Consider the following 19,169-nt stretch of genomic DNA (forward strand, 5'->3'; position numbering starts at 1 on the left):
TAGGCACTCATGATGAGCAGTGATTTAATTACATGACAATCACTGTTAACAATGCATGGCGAATACCCAAACATATGCAGAATAAGACTGGCAATGATAAATGCGAGACAGTGGTGTTGACTTTCAGTAAAGTCATCCATTGCCAGGAATGGGAGAAGGCTGAAATTCTACCTTTCTTGGGCTTTCTTTTGCTGCACACAGGCTTGGCTTTGCTTAGGATCAGCTTGGCCCCTCTGAGAAAGGTCACAGAACAGAGGAATAGATGGGTTGACAATGAGCTTGGGTAAGAGAGCAAGAAAAAGCTCCTTGCCTAAGGAGAGTCTCCATCATCCAGATCATGGCTGTCCCAAAAGGTGCTTTTCTAAAAGGCAACTGGATATTCTTGGGTTTTGTCCCTTGAAAATGTTTTGCTTTTCATCCAAGAAGCTTCTTCAGTTCTTATTTAGTTCAAAACTGAAGAAGCTTCTTGGATGAGCAAAGAGAAGCAAAACGTTTTCAAGGAAAAAAAAAATCACAAGGAAGTCTAGTTGCCTTTTGGAAAAGCACCTTTGGGACATCTTCTGATATCGCTCTGGTTTCCAACAGAGATCAATGTTTCTAAACCATCTCCTTGTCCTGTATGTTCAGCATCTAACAATGATCTTTACAACTTTCGTGTCTTTTATCTTGTAGCACAGGCAGATGTGGCCCTTTCCAAGGAACAAATAAACAAAGTTATGAAATTCTGAGGCTAATGGAGTTTCATCTAGTAACCTCAACATATAGTAACATCAACATATCTTCTTGGAAAGCTTGTGGTTGTCTTCCAAATGGTCTCCTTAGTTCTCCTTAGATCTTCTGAAGAATTGAAGAAGCTCCTTGGACGAGAAGCAAAATGTTTGCCCAAGATTTAATTTTCTTTGTACCCAGGCTCATGAATGTGTGTGAGAGAGTGTTTCAAAATTTCAAAACTCTGTGCACAAAACAGCAGACCTCAGTCTACTCCCTCCTAAAGATTAGAAAGAAAGGAACAAGAGAAGCTTCCTTGAAATGGATCTATGTGTGTTTAAAATGACACAACTCAACCACACAGGAAAACGAGTTGAATCCTTTGATGGGTGAGTATCATGTGAGTGAACCAAACAGCTTGTTGCAGCAGTCGCAGTTTTGTCCACAAAGTATTATTAACCTGAAAGTAAATCAAATCAGAGAAGGGAGACCTGGCCAAGATGGAAAGAATGACCAGAAAGGGGAGGAGAGCAAGGTCTAATATGAAAAACAGATCCAAGGCAAAGAGAAGACTACAGTGAAAGAATGAGTTCAAAGTCAGAAGGGAGAAGCATCTCTTAGTTCAACTGGAAAAAAAAGATCTGGCTTTTCCATCTTCCCAGGATGAGCACTTGTGAAGATTCTGGAGACAGGTTTTGCCTGACCTCACCTTCTACCGCTTCCCACTTTTGAGCACTGAAGAGTCTTCTTTCTTGAAAACAAATTGTTTCATGATTGCAACCAGTTATTATTATTTTTTGCCTAGTTGTCACTGTTAATACAGCTTTAAATTGATTTTCAAGGCACAAGACGCGAAACTCACTTTTAAAACAAGTGCATTCCCGTTCACACAAGAACACTGCTCCTATAAATTCACCTTTAAAGCACTGGATAGATGCATGCTCATCCATGACCTAATCATTCTGTCCTTACTCAAAATTAGGGGGTTGCAAACTGGACTACGTATAAAGGTCATCTCACTCAGCCAAGCCAGAGCTGCAAATGCTGAAATAGTGATGCCCACACATGCCTGCCCGACGTGTGGCAGAACATTCCGTGCCTATATAGGCCTTACCAACCACCTGTGGACACCCCATGGACAGCCCACAACTCATTATATGTCAAGGTCCACTTTGAAAACAATGGACGGACTTTATATGTCCTCAGCTTACAATCGCAATTGAGGCCAAAATTTCTGTTGCAAAGCAAGAGAATTGTTAAGTGAGTTTTGCCCTGTTTAATGACCTTTCTTGACACACTTGTTAAGTGAATCACTGTGATTGATCTGTTAGTAACATGATTGTTAAGTGAAACTGACTTCACTTCTCAGAACTTCACAAAGAGTGATCACGTAACCCCAAGGACATTACAATCATCAAAAATCCATGCCAGCTGCCAAGCCTCCGAAGTTGGTCACATAGCCAGAGATGCTTTAACAGTTGTGTGGAAAATAGTCATAAGCAGGGGTGGGATTCAAAAATCCCAGCAACCAGTTCGCTACCCCGTTGCTGGGTGGTTGGGGCCATGGTAGGTGGGGCCTACCAGAGCTTCCTGTTTCTGGCTTCCGGTGGGCCTCCAGAACCCAGGGGAGGCTGTTTTCGCCCTCCCAAGGGTCCAGAGGCCTCCCTCGGGCCTCTGGGAGGGCGAAAGCAGCCTCCCCTGGGCTCTGGAGGGCCCCTGGAAGTTGGAAACAGGCCCGTTTCCAGACTTCCAGAAAGCCCGTTTTCTCCCCCTCCCGGAGCCTCTGTGTGGACCCTGCAATGGGCCGCGTGGAGACTCCTAGGAGGGGAGGGGTGGGAGAGGCAGGGCCAGCAAGTCAGTTCAAATACCAGTTCAGCGAACCAGCTGTAACTTTAACATCTGGTTCGCCCAAACCTGTCCAAACTGGTAGAATCCCACCTCTGGTCATAAATCATTTTTTTCAGTGCTATTGTAACTTCGAGTGGTTACTAAACAAATGGTTGTACTTCAAGGATTACCTCTATGTAACTAAGGAACTCTCTGCCTAATAGCTAATGTTCAAATGGAGGTTTCCACCATTTGGTGCCTGCCAGTTTTCATTGGTACCTTGTAATTTCTTGGGCTGCAACCCCTGTAATTACCAGCCATAATAGAATGAAGAGAGCAAAAATCTAAGCACTCCGCGAGTGCACATTGATGTCCAGATAGGTGCCAACAGAACAGATAAAACAGCAACATTTGGCTCTCTTGTCACATCTTTGAAAAGATTGCCTTCAGAAACTGCATTTCATGAATACTTCTTCCAAAGATTACATTTCTTCTTCTTCTGGCGTCTGTTATATCAAGAATAAAAGGTACCCTTGATGCCACTAACAAAAAATCCCCATCAGGTAGTACTTATTCTTCCATTGGCTTATTGTACATATTGCAACCAGTTATAAGTGCTTTCTCCCTTCTTTCTTGCAAAGCGGAAGTTGAGCAAGGTGACTCCCCAAAACCACGGCTTCTCCCACCAGGATGGGGTCCATTCACTGGAAACAACCACGAGGTATGAGAAAAATCCAGGTTTTGCCCACACTTCTCCAAAAGGTATCACAATAAACCTGGATAAGTTGGTTCAGATGGCATCTCCCATAACATCCTTCTAGGAGGTGACTAAAGTAGAACTCTTCCAGAGGACTTTCAAGTTAAACTTTGCTGCCATTTAGACAAATTAGCACTTCAGCTGTCGTTATATATATATTTGCTAATCATTAGATGGGGGTGGGTGGTCCTTCTTGCTACCCACTTCCTTCTCTGCAAAAACATTCACCTGCAGATTTGATTTACACCATAATCAGGATTGAGGAAAGCAATCAGAATCTAGTCATACCAACCAGCCTTGAAGGAGAAAATGAACTGAAATGAGGAAGATTCTTCCTGCGTAGGAGTAGATGATTTGACAAGTGTTTATAATTATCAGTATAGGAATATTTTGATATTATTGTGTTAAATTTGTGGATGTTAAGGTCAGTTGTTTATCTGGTTCTATCTTTAGTTGTGTTTGTTTAGTTGTCAACTCTATCTATCTATCTATCTATCTATCTATCTATCTATCTATCTATCTATCCATCCATCCATCCATCTATCTTTGTATCATCTCTGTCTATCTATCTCATCTATCGTCTATCTATGTTTACACTCTATCCTCTAAATATGTCTTTGCATTAGTTATAAGGCTTTCAAATATCATCTACTCCAAACTGATCTTTATTGCATATCAAAACATATTAAAATATGTTTTTAATAATAAAATACGTTTTGATAAAATTAAAATCTCCCTCAACCTGTCAATCTAAAACCTTGCTTGAAAGTCAACAGGCATCTGAAAAAGCACAAGTTGATCTAAAGGTAAATTGATTTTTCTCAGTTCTGTTTTCATGGCATAACCCTCGCCTAGTAAGATTCGGGTAGTACCTTCTTTCTGGATACTGTTTAGTGTGAGTGATGGGTTTCAGATTTGTTGCCTTCAGTCATGGACCTTCATTGTTTCAGCTATAAAGATAAGTAGAGATTGTATATGTGGACCTTCGCCAACATGTAGTAAGAGATAGTAAGAGATGTTGACTGCAAAATCTGTGAGCTGAAGTCTAACAATCTGGACTTAGTAGATCAGGGAAAAGTAAAAATCACTCTGCATAATCTTGCTGCAGGTCATCTAAATGATCTTCATGTTGGTCTTAATGGGTTGAGGTCCTTCAACTGCTCAACGCTTTTGCTAAAGGACACTTTCTGTGCTGAGCCAAGGGCTACCACGTGCCACTTTTTCTCAAAAGAAACCAGTGGTCCTGAATAGGGCCACTGAGAAGAATGAAAAAGCAACTGGCTTCTAAATCTTTCCCAAGGATCCTACTAAGGATAGCTATTTCTCTATTCCCATTTATAGCGTACTGTCCATCTGATTAAATATCAGGAATGATGGGATAAATATGGAACCCACCGATTCCTGACAGAGCGTTTCAAAGAAAGATTTCTACTTCATCAGCCAAGGGCCCTTTAGGAACTCACATCAAAGTGACTTCCTTTCCTGCCTTCCTTTCTTTGGTGCTATTTTTTAAAAATATAATGACCCCCTTGGAGGTGAAATTTATCTGGAAACTGGGCCTTAGACCAGGGTGCCAAAGAAATTGCACCCTGGTCTAAGGCCCAGTTTCCAGATAAACTTTCTTCTTTCTGGCCTACAGGCTGTAGATGACATTTGAGAGGCATACAGTGACTAAATCCTAAACAGAGAGAAGAAAGCAGGACAAAACTATGATTGATCTCATGTCATTTATCTTCAGAGTTAGGTAAAATTAACAATAACTAAGTGCAGTCTTGTCCAGCAATCTATTTATTAATGTTTTCCTTCTTTTACAAGGCAAGTGTAAAATACCAGTAGCCATCTGAAGCAGTGGTGGGATTCAAATATTTTTACCACCAGTTCGGTGAACATGGCTTGGTGGGTGCACTTTGCATGCATGCACACACTTTGCATGCACCAAATGCACACTTTGCACAGGTGCAGAGGTGTTCTAACTTGCCTCCTGCAAGCCTCCACGATCTCCCGGTTGCTTCAGCAGCTGCCGCGTCACACTCTTCTGTGCCGCACAAAGCAGCTGTGCTTCAAATTCAGTGGATAAAGGTGAGTATGGGAGCCCGAGTGGACAGGTGGGCCCAACAGCACAGTGGTGGAGAGAACCGGGTTCTCTGGCAGAACCAGGCTGAACCGGTAGAATACCACCACTGATCTAAAGACTCTGGTTCAGCATATCTGTAATCCAAGGCTCAACCACTCTGGACTTCTAGATTTTTTAAGAATACTTTTAACTGTTTTATTAATGTCATAAGCAACTCGCCTGACCAGAAATAATGGCAGTTGTCAGGGAACAATATAGTTGGGAATCACTACTCAACACTCGTTTATAAAGTTGTTGTTCAGTCGCTAAGTTGTGCCTGACCCTTCATGACCCCATGGATTGTAGCACGCCAGGGCCCTGCTATACTCCACCGTCTCCCTGAGTGTACACAAATTTATTACCACTGCATCAATGACACTATCTAACCATCTCATCTTCTGCTGTCTCTTTCTCCTTTCGCCTTCCATCTTTCCCAACATCAGGGTCTTCTCCAAGGAATCGTCTCTTCTCATTTGGTGGCCAAAGGATTTGATCTTCAGCTTCGGGATTTGTCCTTCCAAAGAACAGTCAGGATTGATTTCCTTTAGGATTGACCGATTGGCTCTCCTTGGAGTCTGAGCGACCCTCAAGTGTCTTCTCCAACATTTCAAGAATGTTCTCTAACATCATTTATAGCAGGGGTCTTCAAACTTGACAGCTTTAAGAGTTGTGGTCTTCAACTCCCAGAATTCCTCCTCCAGTCATGTTAGCTCAGGAATTCTAAAAGTTGAAGTCCACAAGTCTTAAACTTGCCAAGTTTGAAGACCCTTGATTTATAGTAACAATACCTAAACATCAGTGGATTCAACAGCCAGTTTCTTTGTCCCTTCTGAATATTCTAGCTTTTTAGAGGTTTGCCTTCAATGGCACAAGACAGGCGAGATCTTAATAACCATTGTGCTTGCTCTAAATCCATGTAAACAATACTGCAAACTCAACCTGGATTGCACAATTTAAATACAACAGCTTCTTTTAAAAATACATAAAAACAAAGATGCCATTCCATTGTTGCCATGTACTTTTCACCTGTCTATACAGTTATAAAAGTATTTTATATATGCATGATCAACATATTATTTGGGTTACGACCTACACTCAGGATGAGAATATGAAGACTCCAACAAGATGGAGCTCGAGAAGGAAATCAAAATTGAGCAACAGAAGAGATCAGCGAGAGATTCAAATGACACAATATAGTTAAATGATGGCTTGAAGGAAGTCTACTGCCAGCAATAGTCTCCTTCTAAGCACAATCCCTCTGCCAAATGGTAGGAACTATGGGGGTGGGAGGGAGGGAGAGAGGAAAGGAAAGAAGGAAGATGGAGGGAGGGAGAGAGAGCGAAGGAAGGAGCGAAGGAGGAAGAAAAGGAGAAGGGGAAGGAGGAGAGGGAGGGAGGAAGGAAGGAAGGAAGGAAGGAAGGAAGGAAGGAAGGAAGGAAGGGAAAGGAAAGAGTGAAGGAGGAAGAAAAGGGAAGGAGAGGGAGGGAGGGAGGGAGGGAGGAAGGAAGGAAGGAAGGAAGGAAGGAAGGAAGGAAGGAAGGAAAGAGTGAAGGAGGAAGAAAAGGAGAAGGGAAGGAGAGGGAGGGAGGGAGGGAGGAAGGGAGGGAGGAAGGAAGGAAGGAAGGAAGGAAGGAAGGAAGGAAGGAAGGAAGGGGAAGAGAGAGAGATGTTGATCATTCCTCTCCAATTCTGAGAATTTTTAAATTGAACAGTGCTTTAAAATAGAAAACAGGTTTCAAAAATCTGTTAATCTGCAGTTCAAAATCATCTACACAGTCATTGTCCAAGCACTGAAAGCATTTATACCTTGATGTGTTTCTGTCAGGTGAGAAAAGCCCAGAATGCAAAAAAAAATAAAAAATAAATGATGCAAAAGGGAAAAAACACCCTCACAATTTCATCATTTCTCACCTTGAAAGCATTCCGACATTTTAAGAGCAAATTGGTATTGCTCTTAAGAATGGTGGAGAGAAAGAAGTCCTTCCCATTATAGGAAAAAAAAAAATGCCTTCCATATGATTCTGACTCTGGGTTCCATGCTAAGAAATTCCACTCAAACTATGAAAAATTCCACTCAAGCTATGAAAAGCACGCAAAACAAAAACTGTTTGTTTTTTTAAAAAAGAGGCACTTTTCTATTTTACATAACAAGACAAATTCAACCTTGTTTTGACTCTGCCACCCAGGATGAGAGTCAATCTGGCTTTATGGTTTTTTGAACTGTTACTATGTCAGGGACAAATTGGCAGCCAAAAATGGGAACTTAAAAATGGCTTTTCTATCATACAGAATAAAAGGAAGGAAGGAAGGAAGGAAGGAAGGAAGGAAGGAAGGAAGGAAGGAAGGAAGGAAGGAAGGAAGGAAGGAAAGAAAGAAAGAAAGAAAGAAAGAAAGAAAGAAAGAAAGAAAGAAAGAAAGAAAGAAAGAAAGAAAGAAAGAAAGAAAGAAAACGTCTCATCCGTCTTTGGTTCTCCAATCTGCTCTCAATGCCGTGCTGGATTTGGACAGTCCTCTTTTTCTGTCTTCCAGAGACAAATAAGCCGGGTCAAATAAGTCATTCCTATGAACGACTTTGATTTTTTTTTGTTGTTGTTTGAAGTCCAAATATGACTTCCAGACAACCCTGGATGGAGTGAATGCAGCACTGATCGGATCTGCAAGGCGAAGTGGGAGGGTGGCGCGGAGAGGCAGCCCGTGTACGCAGCGTTCCCGGAAGGGGCACCTTGCATTCCAAGGTTCATATCCTACTAGGCGCTCCTTTTCTTCCTAAGGGGACTGGAACTGCTGTATGGTTTCAATTCAGCCTGTTGCACCTGTAAAAATAAACAGACGCCACGTTGGAGAAAGGTAAGCCCAACTCGCTCCTCCGTGTGTTAATGGCTCCCTGGAGAGGAATCAAAGAAAAACTAAGAAAGGTTCAATCGCCATGAATCATTTTCTAAACACAGGAACATGGGGGATTAATTGCAGGAAGGATCGCAAGAGTCACGGATCATTTCTAGAACACCAAAATATTAAAAACAGATTTTTTTCCCCCCCCCTCCTGGTCCTAATGAAATGCGCCAGAATTTGGGCGGGGAATAGAAAAGCATTCTACTTGGTTGGGGCATTTTGCAGAAAATATCTTTTTTTCCTCTTTTTGGAGTTCTTTCTCTGAGGGTTGGATTTAAAGGAACCAGATTTCTCTGCTAGACATTCAAGGGTGCTTTTTTCTTTAAGAGGCAACTGGACAGTTTTTTTCCAGGAGGAGGAGGAGGAGAAGGAGGGGAAGGGCAAGAGGAAGAGGAGGAAGAAGAGGAGGAGGAGGCAGTGGAGGAGGAGGAGGGGGAGGAGGAGGAGGAGGAGGAGGAGGAGGAAGAAGAAGAAGAAGAAGAAGAAGAAGAAGAAGAAGAAGAAGAAGAAGAAGAAGAAGAAGAAGAAGAAGAAGAAGAAGAAGAAGAAGAAGAAGAAGAAGAAGAAGAAGAAGAAGAAGAAGAAGAAGAAGAAGAAGAAGAAGAAGAAGAAGAAGAAGAAGAAGAAGAAGAAGAAGACGACGTTGTTGTTTTGCTTCTCTCCCAAGAAGCTTCATTGGTACTGGTGGTGGAGAACTGATGAAAACTTCTTGGATGAGAAGCGAAACCTTCTCAAGGGAAAAAACAGTCGTTGCCTCTTGAAGAAAAAGGTGCCTTTGAAACAAATATGGCCTGGATGACTGAGAATCTCCATAGACATCTTGCTAGGCACTGTTTCTTGAAGTTCGGGAAGATGTCAAGATGCCTAAGTTTGCAAATCAGATACTAGACATCCAAAGTTAAAACCTAGGAAAAACCCTCTTTTTCCCCCCTTCAATCAACTGACTTAGAGTTGGAAGCAATCATGTTCTGTCATATGTTCCATGATACTTTAAATCTATTTGATCTAAACCAATACATTCGTCTTTATGTACCTGATGAAGTTGTTTCTGGTATATGCATGCCACCACAAAATATCTCACCTTTAAGGAGTCGGTAGACACTGGTACTTCTTTGACAAATGTACTTAGACAGTTCGGGTTTATTCAAACTGAAAATCAATTTTGTCCTCCATGACCCCATTGCTTTTAAAACCAACAGTGCCGAGCAAAGCTCTTCTATTTTATTTTATTCCATTTGCAGCAGGATTATTAAGCATAAACAACAGTTCTAGAATGCAGTTGTCTCTTGTTGAGTCCTTCTGTGAATCTTACTAATGACTTGAGCTGCTGGCACTCATTTTCACACGCCTTTTCACTTCCCTAGCTATTTTTCACCAACTCCCCTTCTTTCACCTCTCTGTATTTCAGAGGAAGGGGGTTTGTTATAGATGCAACTCAAAATTCCAAGTCTTTATCGAACACCTTCACTCCAAGCAAAAGGTCACAGCACATGATAAAATAATTAAGAGATGATCCAATGCAATATTTTTTATTTTATTTTATTTTTTTTAAAGTGAAAATTCTTTTCAGTTGATCATGATTTTGCAGTCTGGGAATTGGACATTTCTGGTCAAAAGCTATATATATAGTTCTAGGTTAGGAAACATCTCTCTCTCTCTCTCTCTCTCCCTTTCCCTCTCTTTCCCTCCCTCCTTCCCTCCTAACTTAGAACTCCCGCTTTCTAGCATGGTGCCTTAACTACTAGACCAAACTGGCTTTCTGGTTAATGGTTAATCTCTCTCTCTCCTCCCCCCACTTCCTTTCTGTCCCTCCCTCCCTCCATCCCTCTGTCTCCTTTCCTCTCTCTCTCTCTCTCTCTCTCTTTCTCCCTCCCTCCCTCCCTCCTTCCCTTTCCTGGAATGTAAAATTGGGCAAATGTTACTTTACCCATTTTTTTAAAAAAAAGGGTTATTGTGCTTTGCTTATTTAAAAAAAAGGGGGGGTGGGTGTGTTTAAATTCCTATAAGTTCTCATGAAAATACAAATCCCGGGGCAGCCTTTTTCCGTACCTGCCCCCACTTCCAGAACCCTGTTTCAAGGTTCAGATGGCCTTCCCCTCCCCCGTGCCTGCCCTTGCTCTTCTCACCCCTCCTGGTTAATGATCCTGTCCCCGTGCTTGTGTACTGCTAGCCAACGTGGCCCTCCAGCATCACACCTGCTGGTCTTTGGCCGCAGCTCCACTTCTCTCTGCTGGAGACCCCATCCCATACTTACCCTCTGAACATCAGATGGGACCCTGGAGAGGAAGTCCAGCAACTCATTATTGTCAATGGAATAAGGATTCCTTAGCTTCTTGGTAAATTTATGTATGCCTGGAAAAGACAGGAGGGAAAAGGAGTTTTTAAAAAAGGCTTGGCGGGGAAGGGGGGGGGGCAGGAAAACACACACAAACACGCGCGCGCACATGCACGCACCCCACAGCATGGAACTGCCTGACATGCTCAGACAGGAAGGTGGGCGGGTGGCTGAGCGAGTTTTGCAAAGGAAAAGAATGAGTGTGAAAACACCGAGAAGCCGGACACATGTTGCTCTCACGCGGAATCGTGCACAAACATTTCTTCCTTGAAGAAACCAGTGGGAGGTTTATTACGAAAGTCAGCCAGCCGTTCGGCTCAGGAATCAAAAATCCCATTGTTCACACAAGAAGGGGCAGGGGAAGTGCGAGCTGCCACTGGCAAGATGGCTAGCACATTTCTGAAGAGCCTGAGAACCTGTCCGAACAAGATCTGGGGGCTCTCAAGATGTCTCCTACGAAAGTTGTCCTCTTAAAAGCTTCTGCATTTGGGAAGAGGAGTGTATTCACCGGATGCCTCTTTCTTGAGAGTAGCTGGATCCTTCCGCAAAAGTAATTCAAGAGTCAGGAAAAACTACCCAGCCAGCCAGTCTATCATGGTCTATCTTCCCTGTTCTCAAAAGGAGACTGACGGCAGGGTAGAGTCATCAAAACGTGCTACTCGTTTCCTGCTCTAGGGGGCGGTGCTCATCTCCGTTACAAAGCTGAAGAGCCAGCGCTGTCCAAAGACGTCTCCGTGGTCATGTGGCTGGCAGGACTGAACACCGAAGGCCCACGGAACGCTGTTACCTTCCCACCAAAGTGGTCCCTGTTTTCCTACTTGCATTTTTACGCGCTTTCAAACTGCTCGGTTGGCAGAAGCTGGGACAAGGAACGGGAGCTCACTCCGTTACGCGGTGCTAGGGATTCGAACCGCTGAACTGCCGACCTTTCTGATAGACAAGCTCAGCATCTTAGCCACTGAGCCACCGCGTCCCTCAACTTGGAGGTACAGGGTGCACAGAACTGTTGACCTGCAAAAGTCTGCAGAGATGTTGAACACTTCCAAAATCTGCTTCCGCTATCATTTAACACACATGCACAAAAGACACGAGCATAACAAAAGGAAGGAATGTGCAAAGCTGGGTGAAAGATCTCTCAGGAAAGATGGGGGAACTCTACACATGCTCAGACACAGATACTCTTAGTCCACGACTTACAAATATTTGTTTAGTGATCAAAGTTACATCCTTTCACTTACAGCCAATGCACCATCCCCACGGCCACGTGATCAAAACTGAAATGCTTGGCAACTGGCCGGTATTTATGGTGGTTTCACTGTGATCACCTTTTGCAACCTTGCCAGCAAGCAAAGTCAATGGGAACCCAGATTCACATGACAAACATGTTACTCGCTTAACAATTGCAGTGATTCCCTGAATAACGATGGCAAGGAAGATTTTTAAATGAGGCAAAATTGACTTAACAACTGTCTTACTCAGCAATGGAGCTATTGGGCTCCATTGTGCTCATAAGCCAAGGGCCAAGCGAATTTGAAACATCCCTCGTAAAGGTAGCTGAACAATCACCCACTTCCAAGGTGGGCACTGTTCTTCTACCATCACCTGGAGAGCCTTGAGGAAAATATCCCAAAGGTGCTCTTTTCAAAAGGCAGCTGGACTTTGTTTTTCCTTGAAGACCTTCGGCTTCTCATCCAAGAAGTTTCTTCAGTTCTGATGTGAATGGTGGAGGACTGAGGAAGCTCTAAACTGAAGAAGCTCCTTGGATAAGAAGTGAAACGTCTTCAAGGAAAAACAAACTCCAATTCCTCCTCCTCTTCTTCCTCCTCTTCCTCCTCTACCTCTTCCTCCTCCTCCTCCTCTCCCCTCTTTCCTCCTCTTCCTCCTCTACCACCACCTCTTCTTCTTCTTCTTCTTCTTCTTCTTCTTCTTCTTCTTCTTCTTCTTCTTCTTCTTCTTCTTCTTCTTCTTCTTCTTCTTCTTCTTCTTCTTCTTCTTCTTCTTCTTCTTCTTCTTCTTCTTCTTCTTCCTTCTTTCTTCTTCTTCTTCTTCTCTTCTAATGAAGAATCCCTGCAAGGATGTAATCTTCTCTATAATCACTTAGGGGTGGAGTCTGGGCAACTGAACGGAGCTGAGCATTTACTGGAGGGATTCCCTTCCTGCTGCCAACGCGCAGTTTTTCCCCAGCAGATATATCCCCGTTGTGCCTAGAGAGAGAAATACCTGCCTCTACCTAGGATCAAATTCACGGCCTCCAGATTGTGAGGCGAGAGCTTCACCTCTAGGCCACCGCACCACTCAAAAACAAAGTCCAGTTGCTCTTTGAAAAAGTACCTCTGGTGTCAACCATGACCTGCATGACTGAGAATCTCCACAGACACTGAAGGAAGTGTCTTTCCAGAGGTGGCAGCTTGACTTTAAAACGTTCTCCCCAGCCACCCCCACCAAGCCACCCCCCTCCCCCCCAAAAAAAGATTACCTGGAGCTCACTTTTACAGTATGTTTTGGCAGCAGCAAACAAATCCTTTCTGAATATTTCTACACCGTTATTCTGTTTTGGTCTGTTTTGCTTCATCGCTGCTGTTGGAGTGGGCAGGCTTGCCTTGCTTATGTTAAGTATTAAATTCAATTATTGTCCTTGCTTGTATTAAACTGCTTTGCAATCTTTTCTAGGCTATATCGTAGGATACTTCGTGACCAGCTATGATTGAAGCAATCGCTGGAAATCTAAGGAACTAAACAGATTGTAAAAATTGTGACCAAATTGATTTTTTTTTTTATTTTACTGCATAGATAAATGATTAAATACCTCCTAAGGGTAATTATATTAACCAGAAATGTGCAAAGAGGCAATCTGGAATTGCCGTGTGTAATTTTTGCCCTGGAATGAGTCAATTAATATCTTAAGGATGGCGTGCACAATTTTGGCAGAACAGTGGCTGGTACAAGAAATGATCAGAGTATTAGAACTGCATGAATTTCTATCTGCCTGCCTGCCTGCCTATCATCTGCCTGCCTGTCTATCTACCTCTATCAAATACCTGTGCCTGTCTATCTATCTATTGTCTGTCTCTCTATATCTATCTAACTCCCCCTCTCCGTCTATATTTTGCTCTCTCTCACTCTCTCTCTCCATCCATCCATCCATCCATCCATCTATCGATCGATCGATCGATCTGTATCATCTCTCTATCTCTATCATCTACCTGTGGCTCTGTCTATCTATTGTCTGTCTTTCTGTTTGTATCTATCTATCTATCTATCTTTCTATCTATCTATCTATCTATCTATCTATCTATCTATCTATCTCTATCATCTATCTGTGTCTGTCTGTCTATCTATCTATTGTCTATATGTCTATATCTATTTACCTGTGTCTGTCTGTCTATCTATCTATCTATCTATCTATCTATCTATCTATCTATCTATCTATCTATCTATCATATCTATGTCTATCATCTATCTATCCATCCATCCAATACCTATCTTATTTTTTATCCCATCTTTATTATATAGAATAGTTTTATTATATAATACAATATAAGTGAATCAAGGCAGTGACGGACTTAATATTGCTCTCTTCCTACTGTCAGAACTGCCGCCTCACTGCCAGCCTGCCATGAATTCTGTGGGGAGGCTGGAAAGGAAGGCAAAAGCTTGGGGAAAGGAAAACTGAACTGCAAGAACCAATGGAGTCTTCAGGGCCACTTCCCTGGCAGAAGATTGCCAACATGTAGACTTAGTGTTTCCAAAACATCTCTCTTAAAATTGATTGGACAATGAGAGACAAGCAATGAGAAGGAAGGGAAATTAACTGGGAAAATTTGGCGGCGAACCCTTACTCCAGTCTTTACTGAACTAAGGGTAATTGCTGCAATTCTATTTTATGATCTTTTTGGCCACTGTTAAGCGAATCATTGCTGTTCACTGATTCACACATATTAAGTGAGCTTTTCCCCCCTGTAGATTTTGCTGCAAAAGTCAAAAATGGCAATCACATGACCCGAGACATTGCAGTTATTGTAAATACATACTGGCTGCCAAGCGCCCAAATTTTTGATTAGGGGACAGTGGGGCTGCTACGACAGTCGTAAAATGCAAGGACCGGTCATAAGTCTCTTTTTATTTTCCAGTGTAACTCTGAATGGTTGCTAAACAAATGATTGTAAGTCAAGGACTACCAGTACGGCTCCACAGACTGTTATAGAAATGCACATAGTAGAATCGGTCAAAGGAAACGGCATAAGGAACAGACTTACCCCATATTAAAATGATGTACCGCAATGGTATGTAATACAGCACAAACATTGCTACTGTGAGCACCAAGCAAGCCAGTGCAGAGAGGAAAGGAACAGTCCAGTTGAACGTACTGAAACCAACATGAAAAAATATATTTTTAAAATTAATTTTCTATCTATTACATTTCTTAGTGCTTAATAAACATGGTGCTATCTGAGTATTTAAATGGCTTAACAATACAGATTCCATTCTTCCTCTCCACCCCTTTTTCCCAGCCATTGGTAAAATAAGTTCCATGTTTGATAATATTCTCTGTCCCTGCAAGCCTGGAAACATCAAAGGACTGGCCCGTGGTGCCTCCGGTGGCTAAAACGGGCTGTGTGTGACCTCCCCCCCACAAACACACCTCGTTTTCACCCTCCGTGGCCCCCCTGCAGCACTCAGCCAGCCAAAAATGGGCCAGAAAATGTGAAAACGGGCTGAAAAATGGGCCGAAATATGGCTAGCAGAGTACTGCAGGAGGACATGAAGGGAGAAAACAAGGTGTGGAGGCTCATAGGTAGACTCCCCCACACCCCATTTTGGCCGGCAGGATGCTGCAGGAGGTATCCGTCATGCTGCCGCACGCCCCCCACAGCCCATGAAGGAGAACTGCAGTGCTGGTCTGGCCCTCAAAGAAATCCAGTTTGACACCCCTGCTCTAGTGCAACAGCCCTCAACATTTTGGGCACCAGGGACCGGTTCCACGGAGAGACGTTTTTCCACGGACCTGGTTTCGTGTGCGGCCTGTATCCCGTGGATGGGGGCTTTGCTTGTTTGCACAGCCCAGTTTCTGGGATGCTGCGGCCCAGTGCTGGTTCACGGACTGGGAGTTGGGGACCCTTGCCTGGGGAATACTGCCAGAAATACTTCAGAAAAACTGAACTGCACAAGAATCATGGTTATGGGAACTTGAGCATTCTTGTTCTTTGTTGATTCAAAACTTATTGTCTACATTTTTCAGGAGTTGGCAATTTTGGAAGCCCTTGTCTTTTCATCAACACTGCTTGGTCCCTCAATTATAATGGGACAATTTAATGTTAAGTAACATACTTAATTTAGGGATTAAGGATGGCATAATTAAGGATTGCAGATACAGCAGTCTCAATGGTGCTTTCCCAATAAGGCAATTGGACTTTCTTGGTTTTTTTTTTCCCCCTTGAAAACGTTTCACTTCTCATCCAAGAAGCTTCTTCAATTTCAGTGAACTGAAGATGCTTCCTGGATAAGAAGCGGAATGTTTTCAAGGGGGGAAAAAACAAGGAAAGTCCAGTTGCCTATTGGAAAAACATCTTTGGGACAACCATGATCTGGATGATTGAGAATCTCCACAGACATTGTTGCAGAAAGTTGGTAGTCCAATGGTACCATCAGGTGCCTTGCCAAACAGGAAGAAGTCTTCTCATCTGTCTTCCATGTAGAGCGATTCTGATGGTTAATTGGGCACGAGGGAGATAGAAAGCTTTGCTTTCTTCCCCTCCAAGGACATCTTTTTTAAAAAAAAAACTAATGGAGATCAATGGAAACCTAGTTTTCAACTATCTTCATATCTAAAGGGTGCAAAAATGACATCAAAGGAGATAATATCAATTCCGCTTCCATCTAGTCAATCACACGGTCAAAGAGTTGAGTATCTCTGCTTCCAATTCTTCACCCGTCTCTACATGTTATGAATTGCTTTGCTCCCCAGAGCGGCTGTGTGAATTGCACCCAGTCTTCAGAGGTCAAGCAGACACCCTTTGGCTTTGGAACAGAAGTAGATCAACTCCCTCTTTCTGCCCTTTACAAGATACTAAGGAATAACTCAGTTGGGTCATGAAGAATGCTTTCTCTTAATTGATGAGGGTGGTTTTTTTTTTTTAATGAATAGAGGACATAATGTATCTCTCAGCTTCAATGGAGACCTTCCCATTTAAATTAGAGTGAGGGTGAACCCAGGCCAATAAATATATGAAGTGTATTTTTAAATCCTTGGAGTGCGAGAGACACAAGCTAGCTATTTAAAAGGTTCTTTGATACCAAGGGTTATGCTGATGGAAAGGCTTGTGTAAACCATTGTGACGCTTGTTCAAACTACTTCAGCGGACTTCCCCTCCTTCTTCTTCGTCCACAGTAACATTACAATTGAGACACAATTGGATTCTTGAGGGATTAGGCAGGGCAACCATATTAACGTCCCACTGGGATCTTAAGGGATCATTGTCACAGCGTTGAATGCTAGAAGGAAGTCACCCAACGTTCACAATCTCATTGCCATCCAGCTGTACATAGAACAGTGCTCTGTTCAGACTCAAAAGCCATTCTTACGTATTCCCGGCCAGCTGGGACAGATGTGGCACAATCACAACACATGGGTTTCTAGTATTTTTAGACCCCCACGCGGCTGCACTTTGAAAGAGGGGGAACTGTTGACAAGGCTCTGTTTGTGAGCACATGGAAGTGTTTGGAAGGAGGAGACAAAAACAGGGGTCACACGGTTATGCCAAAAAAAAAAAAACCCTCTTTGCTTCGTGGGGCCTATTCTCCACTGGCTGTGGCCCCAGAAAAGAGCCTGAAATTTTCAGATGAAACAAAGAAAGGGTAGACCTGTCCAATGTAGGAATAGCAGATTGCTTGGTGATCAGAGCAAAAACGCTGGGTGGAAAACATGTGGGGTATAAGTCCAATGAATTAAAAAAACAAATTTTGTGGCAAAAAGAATTGAAATGGAACTCATGATTTTTGTTGTTCAGTTGCTAAGTCATGCCCGACTCTTTGTGACCCCATGGACCATAGCACACCAGGTCCTCCTGTCCTCCACTGTCTCCTGGAGTTTGCCCAAATTCATGATCATTGTGATCTAACCATCTCATCCTCTGCCGTCCCCTTCTTTTGCTTTCCATCTTTCCTAACATCAGGGTCTTCTCCAATGAGACCTCTCTTCTCATCTGGTGGCCAAAGTATCTGAGCTTCAGCTTCAAGATCCGTCCTTCCATAGAACAATCAGGGTTGATTTCCTTTAGGATCGACTGATTTGATAACAAATGAGAAGTGGCTGGAATTTTTTTTAACTCCTTAGAAGCTTTTAGAACTGTGTCTATTTTTTCAGCATTATGTAGCCAAGAAATCTGAGGCATACCAATAAAAGGGGGAACTGAGGAAGAGGATCACTTGGACAATGAACAAACCTGGACAATGATCACTTGGACAATCAACCCAGCAGAATATCTAATGTCTCAGTTGATCCAGATTATTTTGAAATCATGGCCTAAAGCCATCGAAATTAAATTGTGGGAATGAATTTAAGCGTGTGTAATGTGGCACCCTTGCTCTGAAAAGACCAATATTGTTCCGTTTGACACATGGGGAAATAATGACTTTTTGTTCCATGGAGAGAAATTCACTTGTATGAATCTTGGATTTTTAATGCAGAGTTCAAAATTCCTATAGATTTCCTTCCTTCCTTCCTTCCTTCCTTCCTTCCTTCCTTCCTTCCTTCCTTCCTTCCTTCCTTCCTTCCTTCCTTCCTTCCTTCCTTCCTTCCTTCCTTCCTCTCTAGAGTTGGGAAAAAGTGACTGGCCCAAGGATATCAACCTGGCTCCATACTTAACATGGAACTAGAATTACTGGTTTCTGGTTCTCCATAAATTTCCAGTCATAATTAAATGTATAAGAAATTCAGAAAGAAGAATTCTAGAGTGATAGATTATCACCACTGAGTTGACATTCAGGTGAAGGAAACAACCTTTATTCCATTTTGTATTGGATTTTAGAAATTTCCAGTTAAAGGTTTTTTTTTTTTCCAATTGTTTCCAGCCGTGGTGTTCAGAGGTTTTTCAGAGCACGGGAACAAAACTTTGACTTACTTTTTTATCCTTTCTGCAAAAGATGCTATTTCCTCCAAAAGTGTTTGGACTGTTATAACAATGTCTTGGACCATGTGAATTCTTTCTATTAAACCCTTTTTGTCAGACTCCTGCAATGAGGGAGGAATGAGAAGAAAAAGAAGAAAAAAATATATTTATTTCCTTTTTTAAAAGGTGGCCTAGACAATAAAAGGTTATAAGAAGGTTATCAGAAGTAACAGCATTCAGGATAGTTACATTTCAGATCCACATGTCTGCTTATTGCTGTATTGTAGTTTGGAAAATAGTTGTGTTTTCTCCAAATTACTAACCCCTTTTTTTTAAGACTTACAAACCAGCAAACAAACAACCAGATGCATTTCTTGTTCCAGCATTCTGTGAACATTTCAATCAAACCAGCCAGAATTTTTTTTTAAA

At 42.5% G+C, this 19,169-nt stretch overlaps 1 protein-coding gene across 1 annotated transcript in view; it reads right to left on the minus strand.

Moving 5' to 3' along the window:
- Positions 1–7,493: 7,493 nt before the first annotated feature.
- MCTP2 (multiple C2 and transmembrane domain containing 2) overlaps positions 7,494–19,169 on the minus strand; it is a 137,824-nt gene continuing 126,148 nt past the window's right edge. Inside the window, exons 20-23 of the mRNA XM_026709428.2 lie at positions 18,753–18,862; positions 14,889–14,998; positions 10,552–10,649; positions 7,494–8,218 (exon numbers count right to left, since the gene is read on the minus strand). Coding sequence (XP_026565213.1) covers positions 8,153–8,218; positions 10,552–10,649; positions 14,889–14,998; positions 18,753–18,862 — 384 coding nt within the window. The 3' untranslated portion in view covers positions 7,494–8,152. The remainder of the gene's footprint in view (positions 8,219–10,551; positions 10,650–14,888; positions 14,999–18,752; positions 18,863–19,169) is intronic.

Source organism: Pseudonaja textilis, chromosome 13, assembly GCF_049901715.1.
Source record: "Pseudonaja textilis isolate UNSWEBS1 chromosome 13, rPseTex1.2, whole genome shotgun sequence".
In the NCBI taxonomy this organism is placed as follows: Eukaryota; Metazoa; Chordata; class Lepidosauria; order Squamata; family Elapidae; genus Pseudonaja; species Pseudonaja textilis.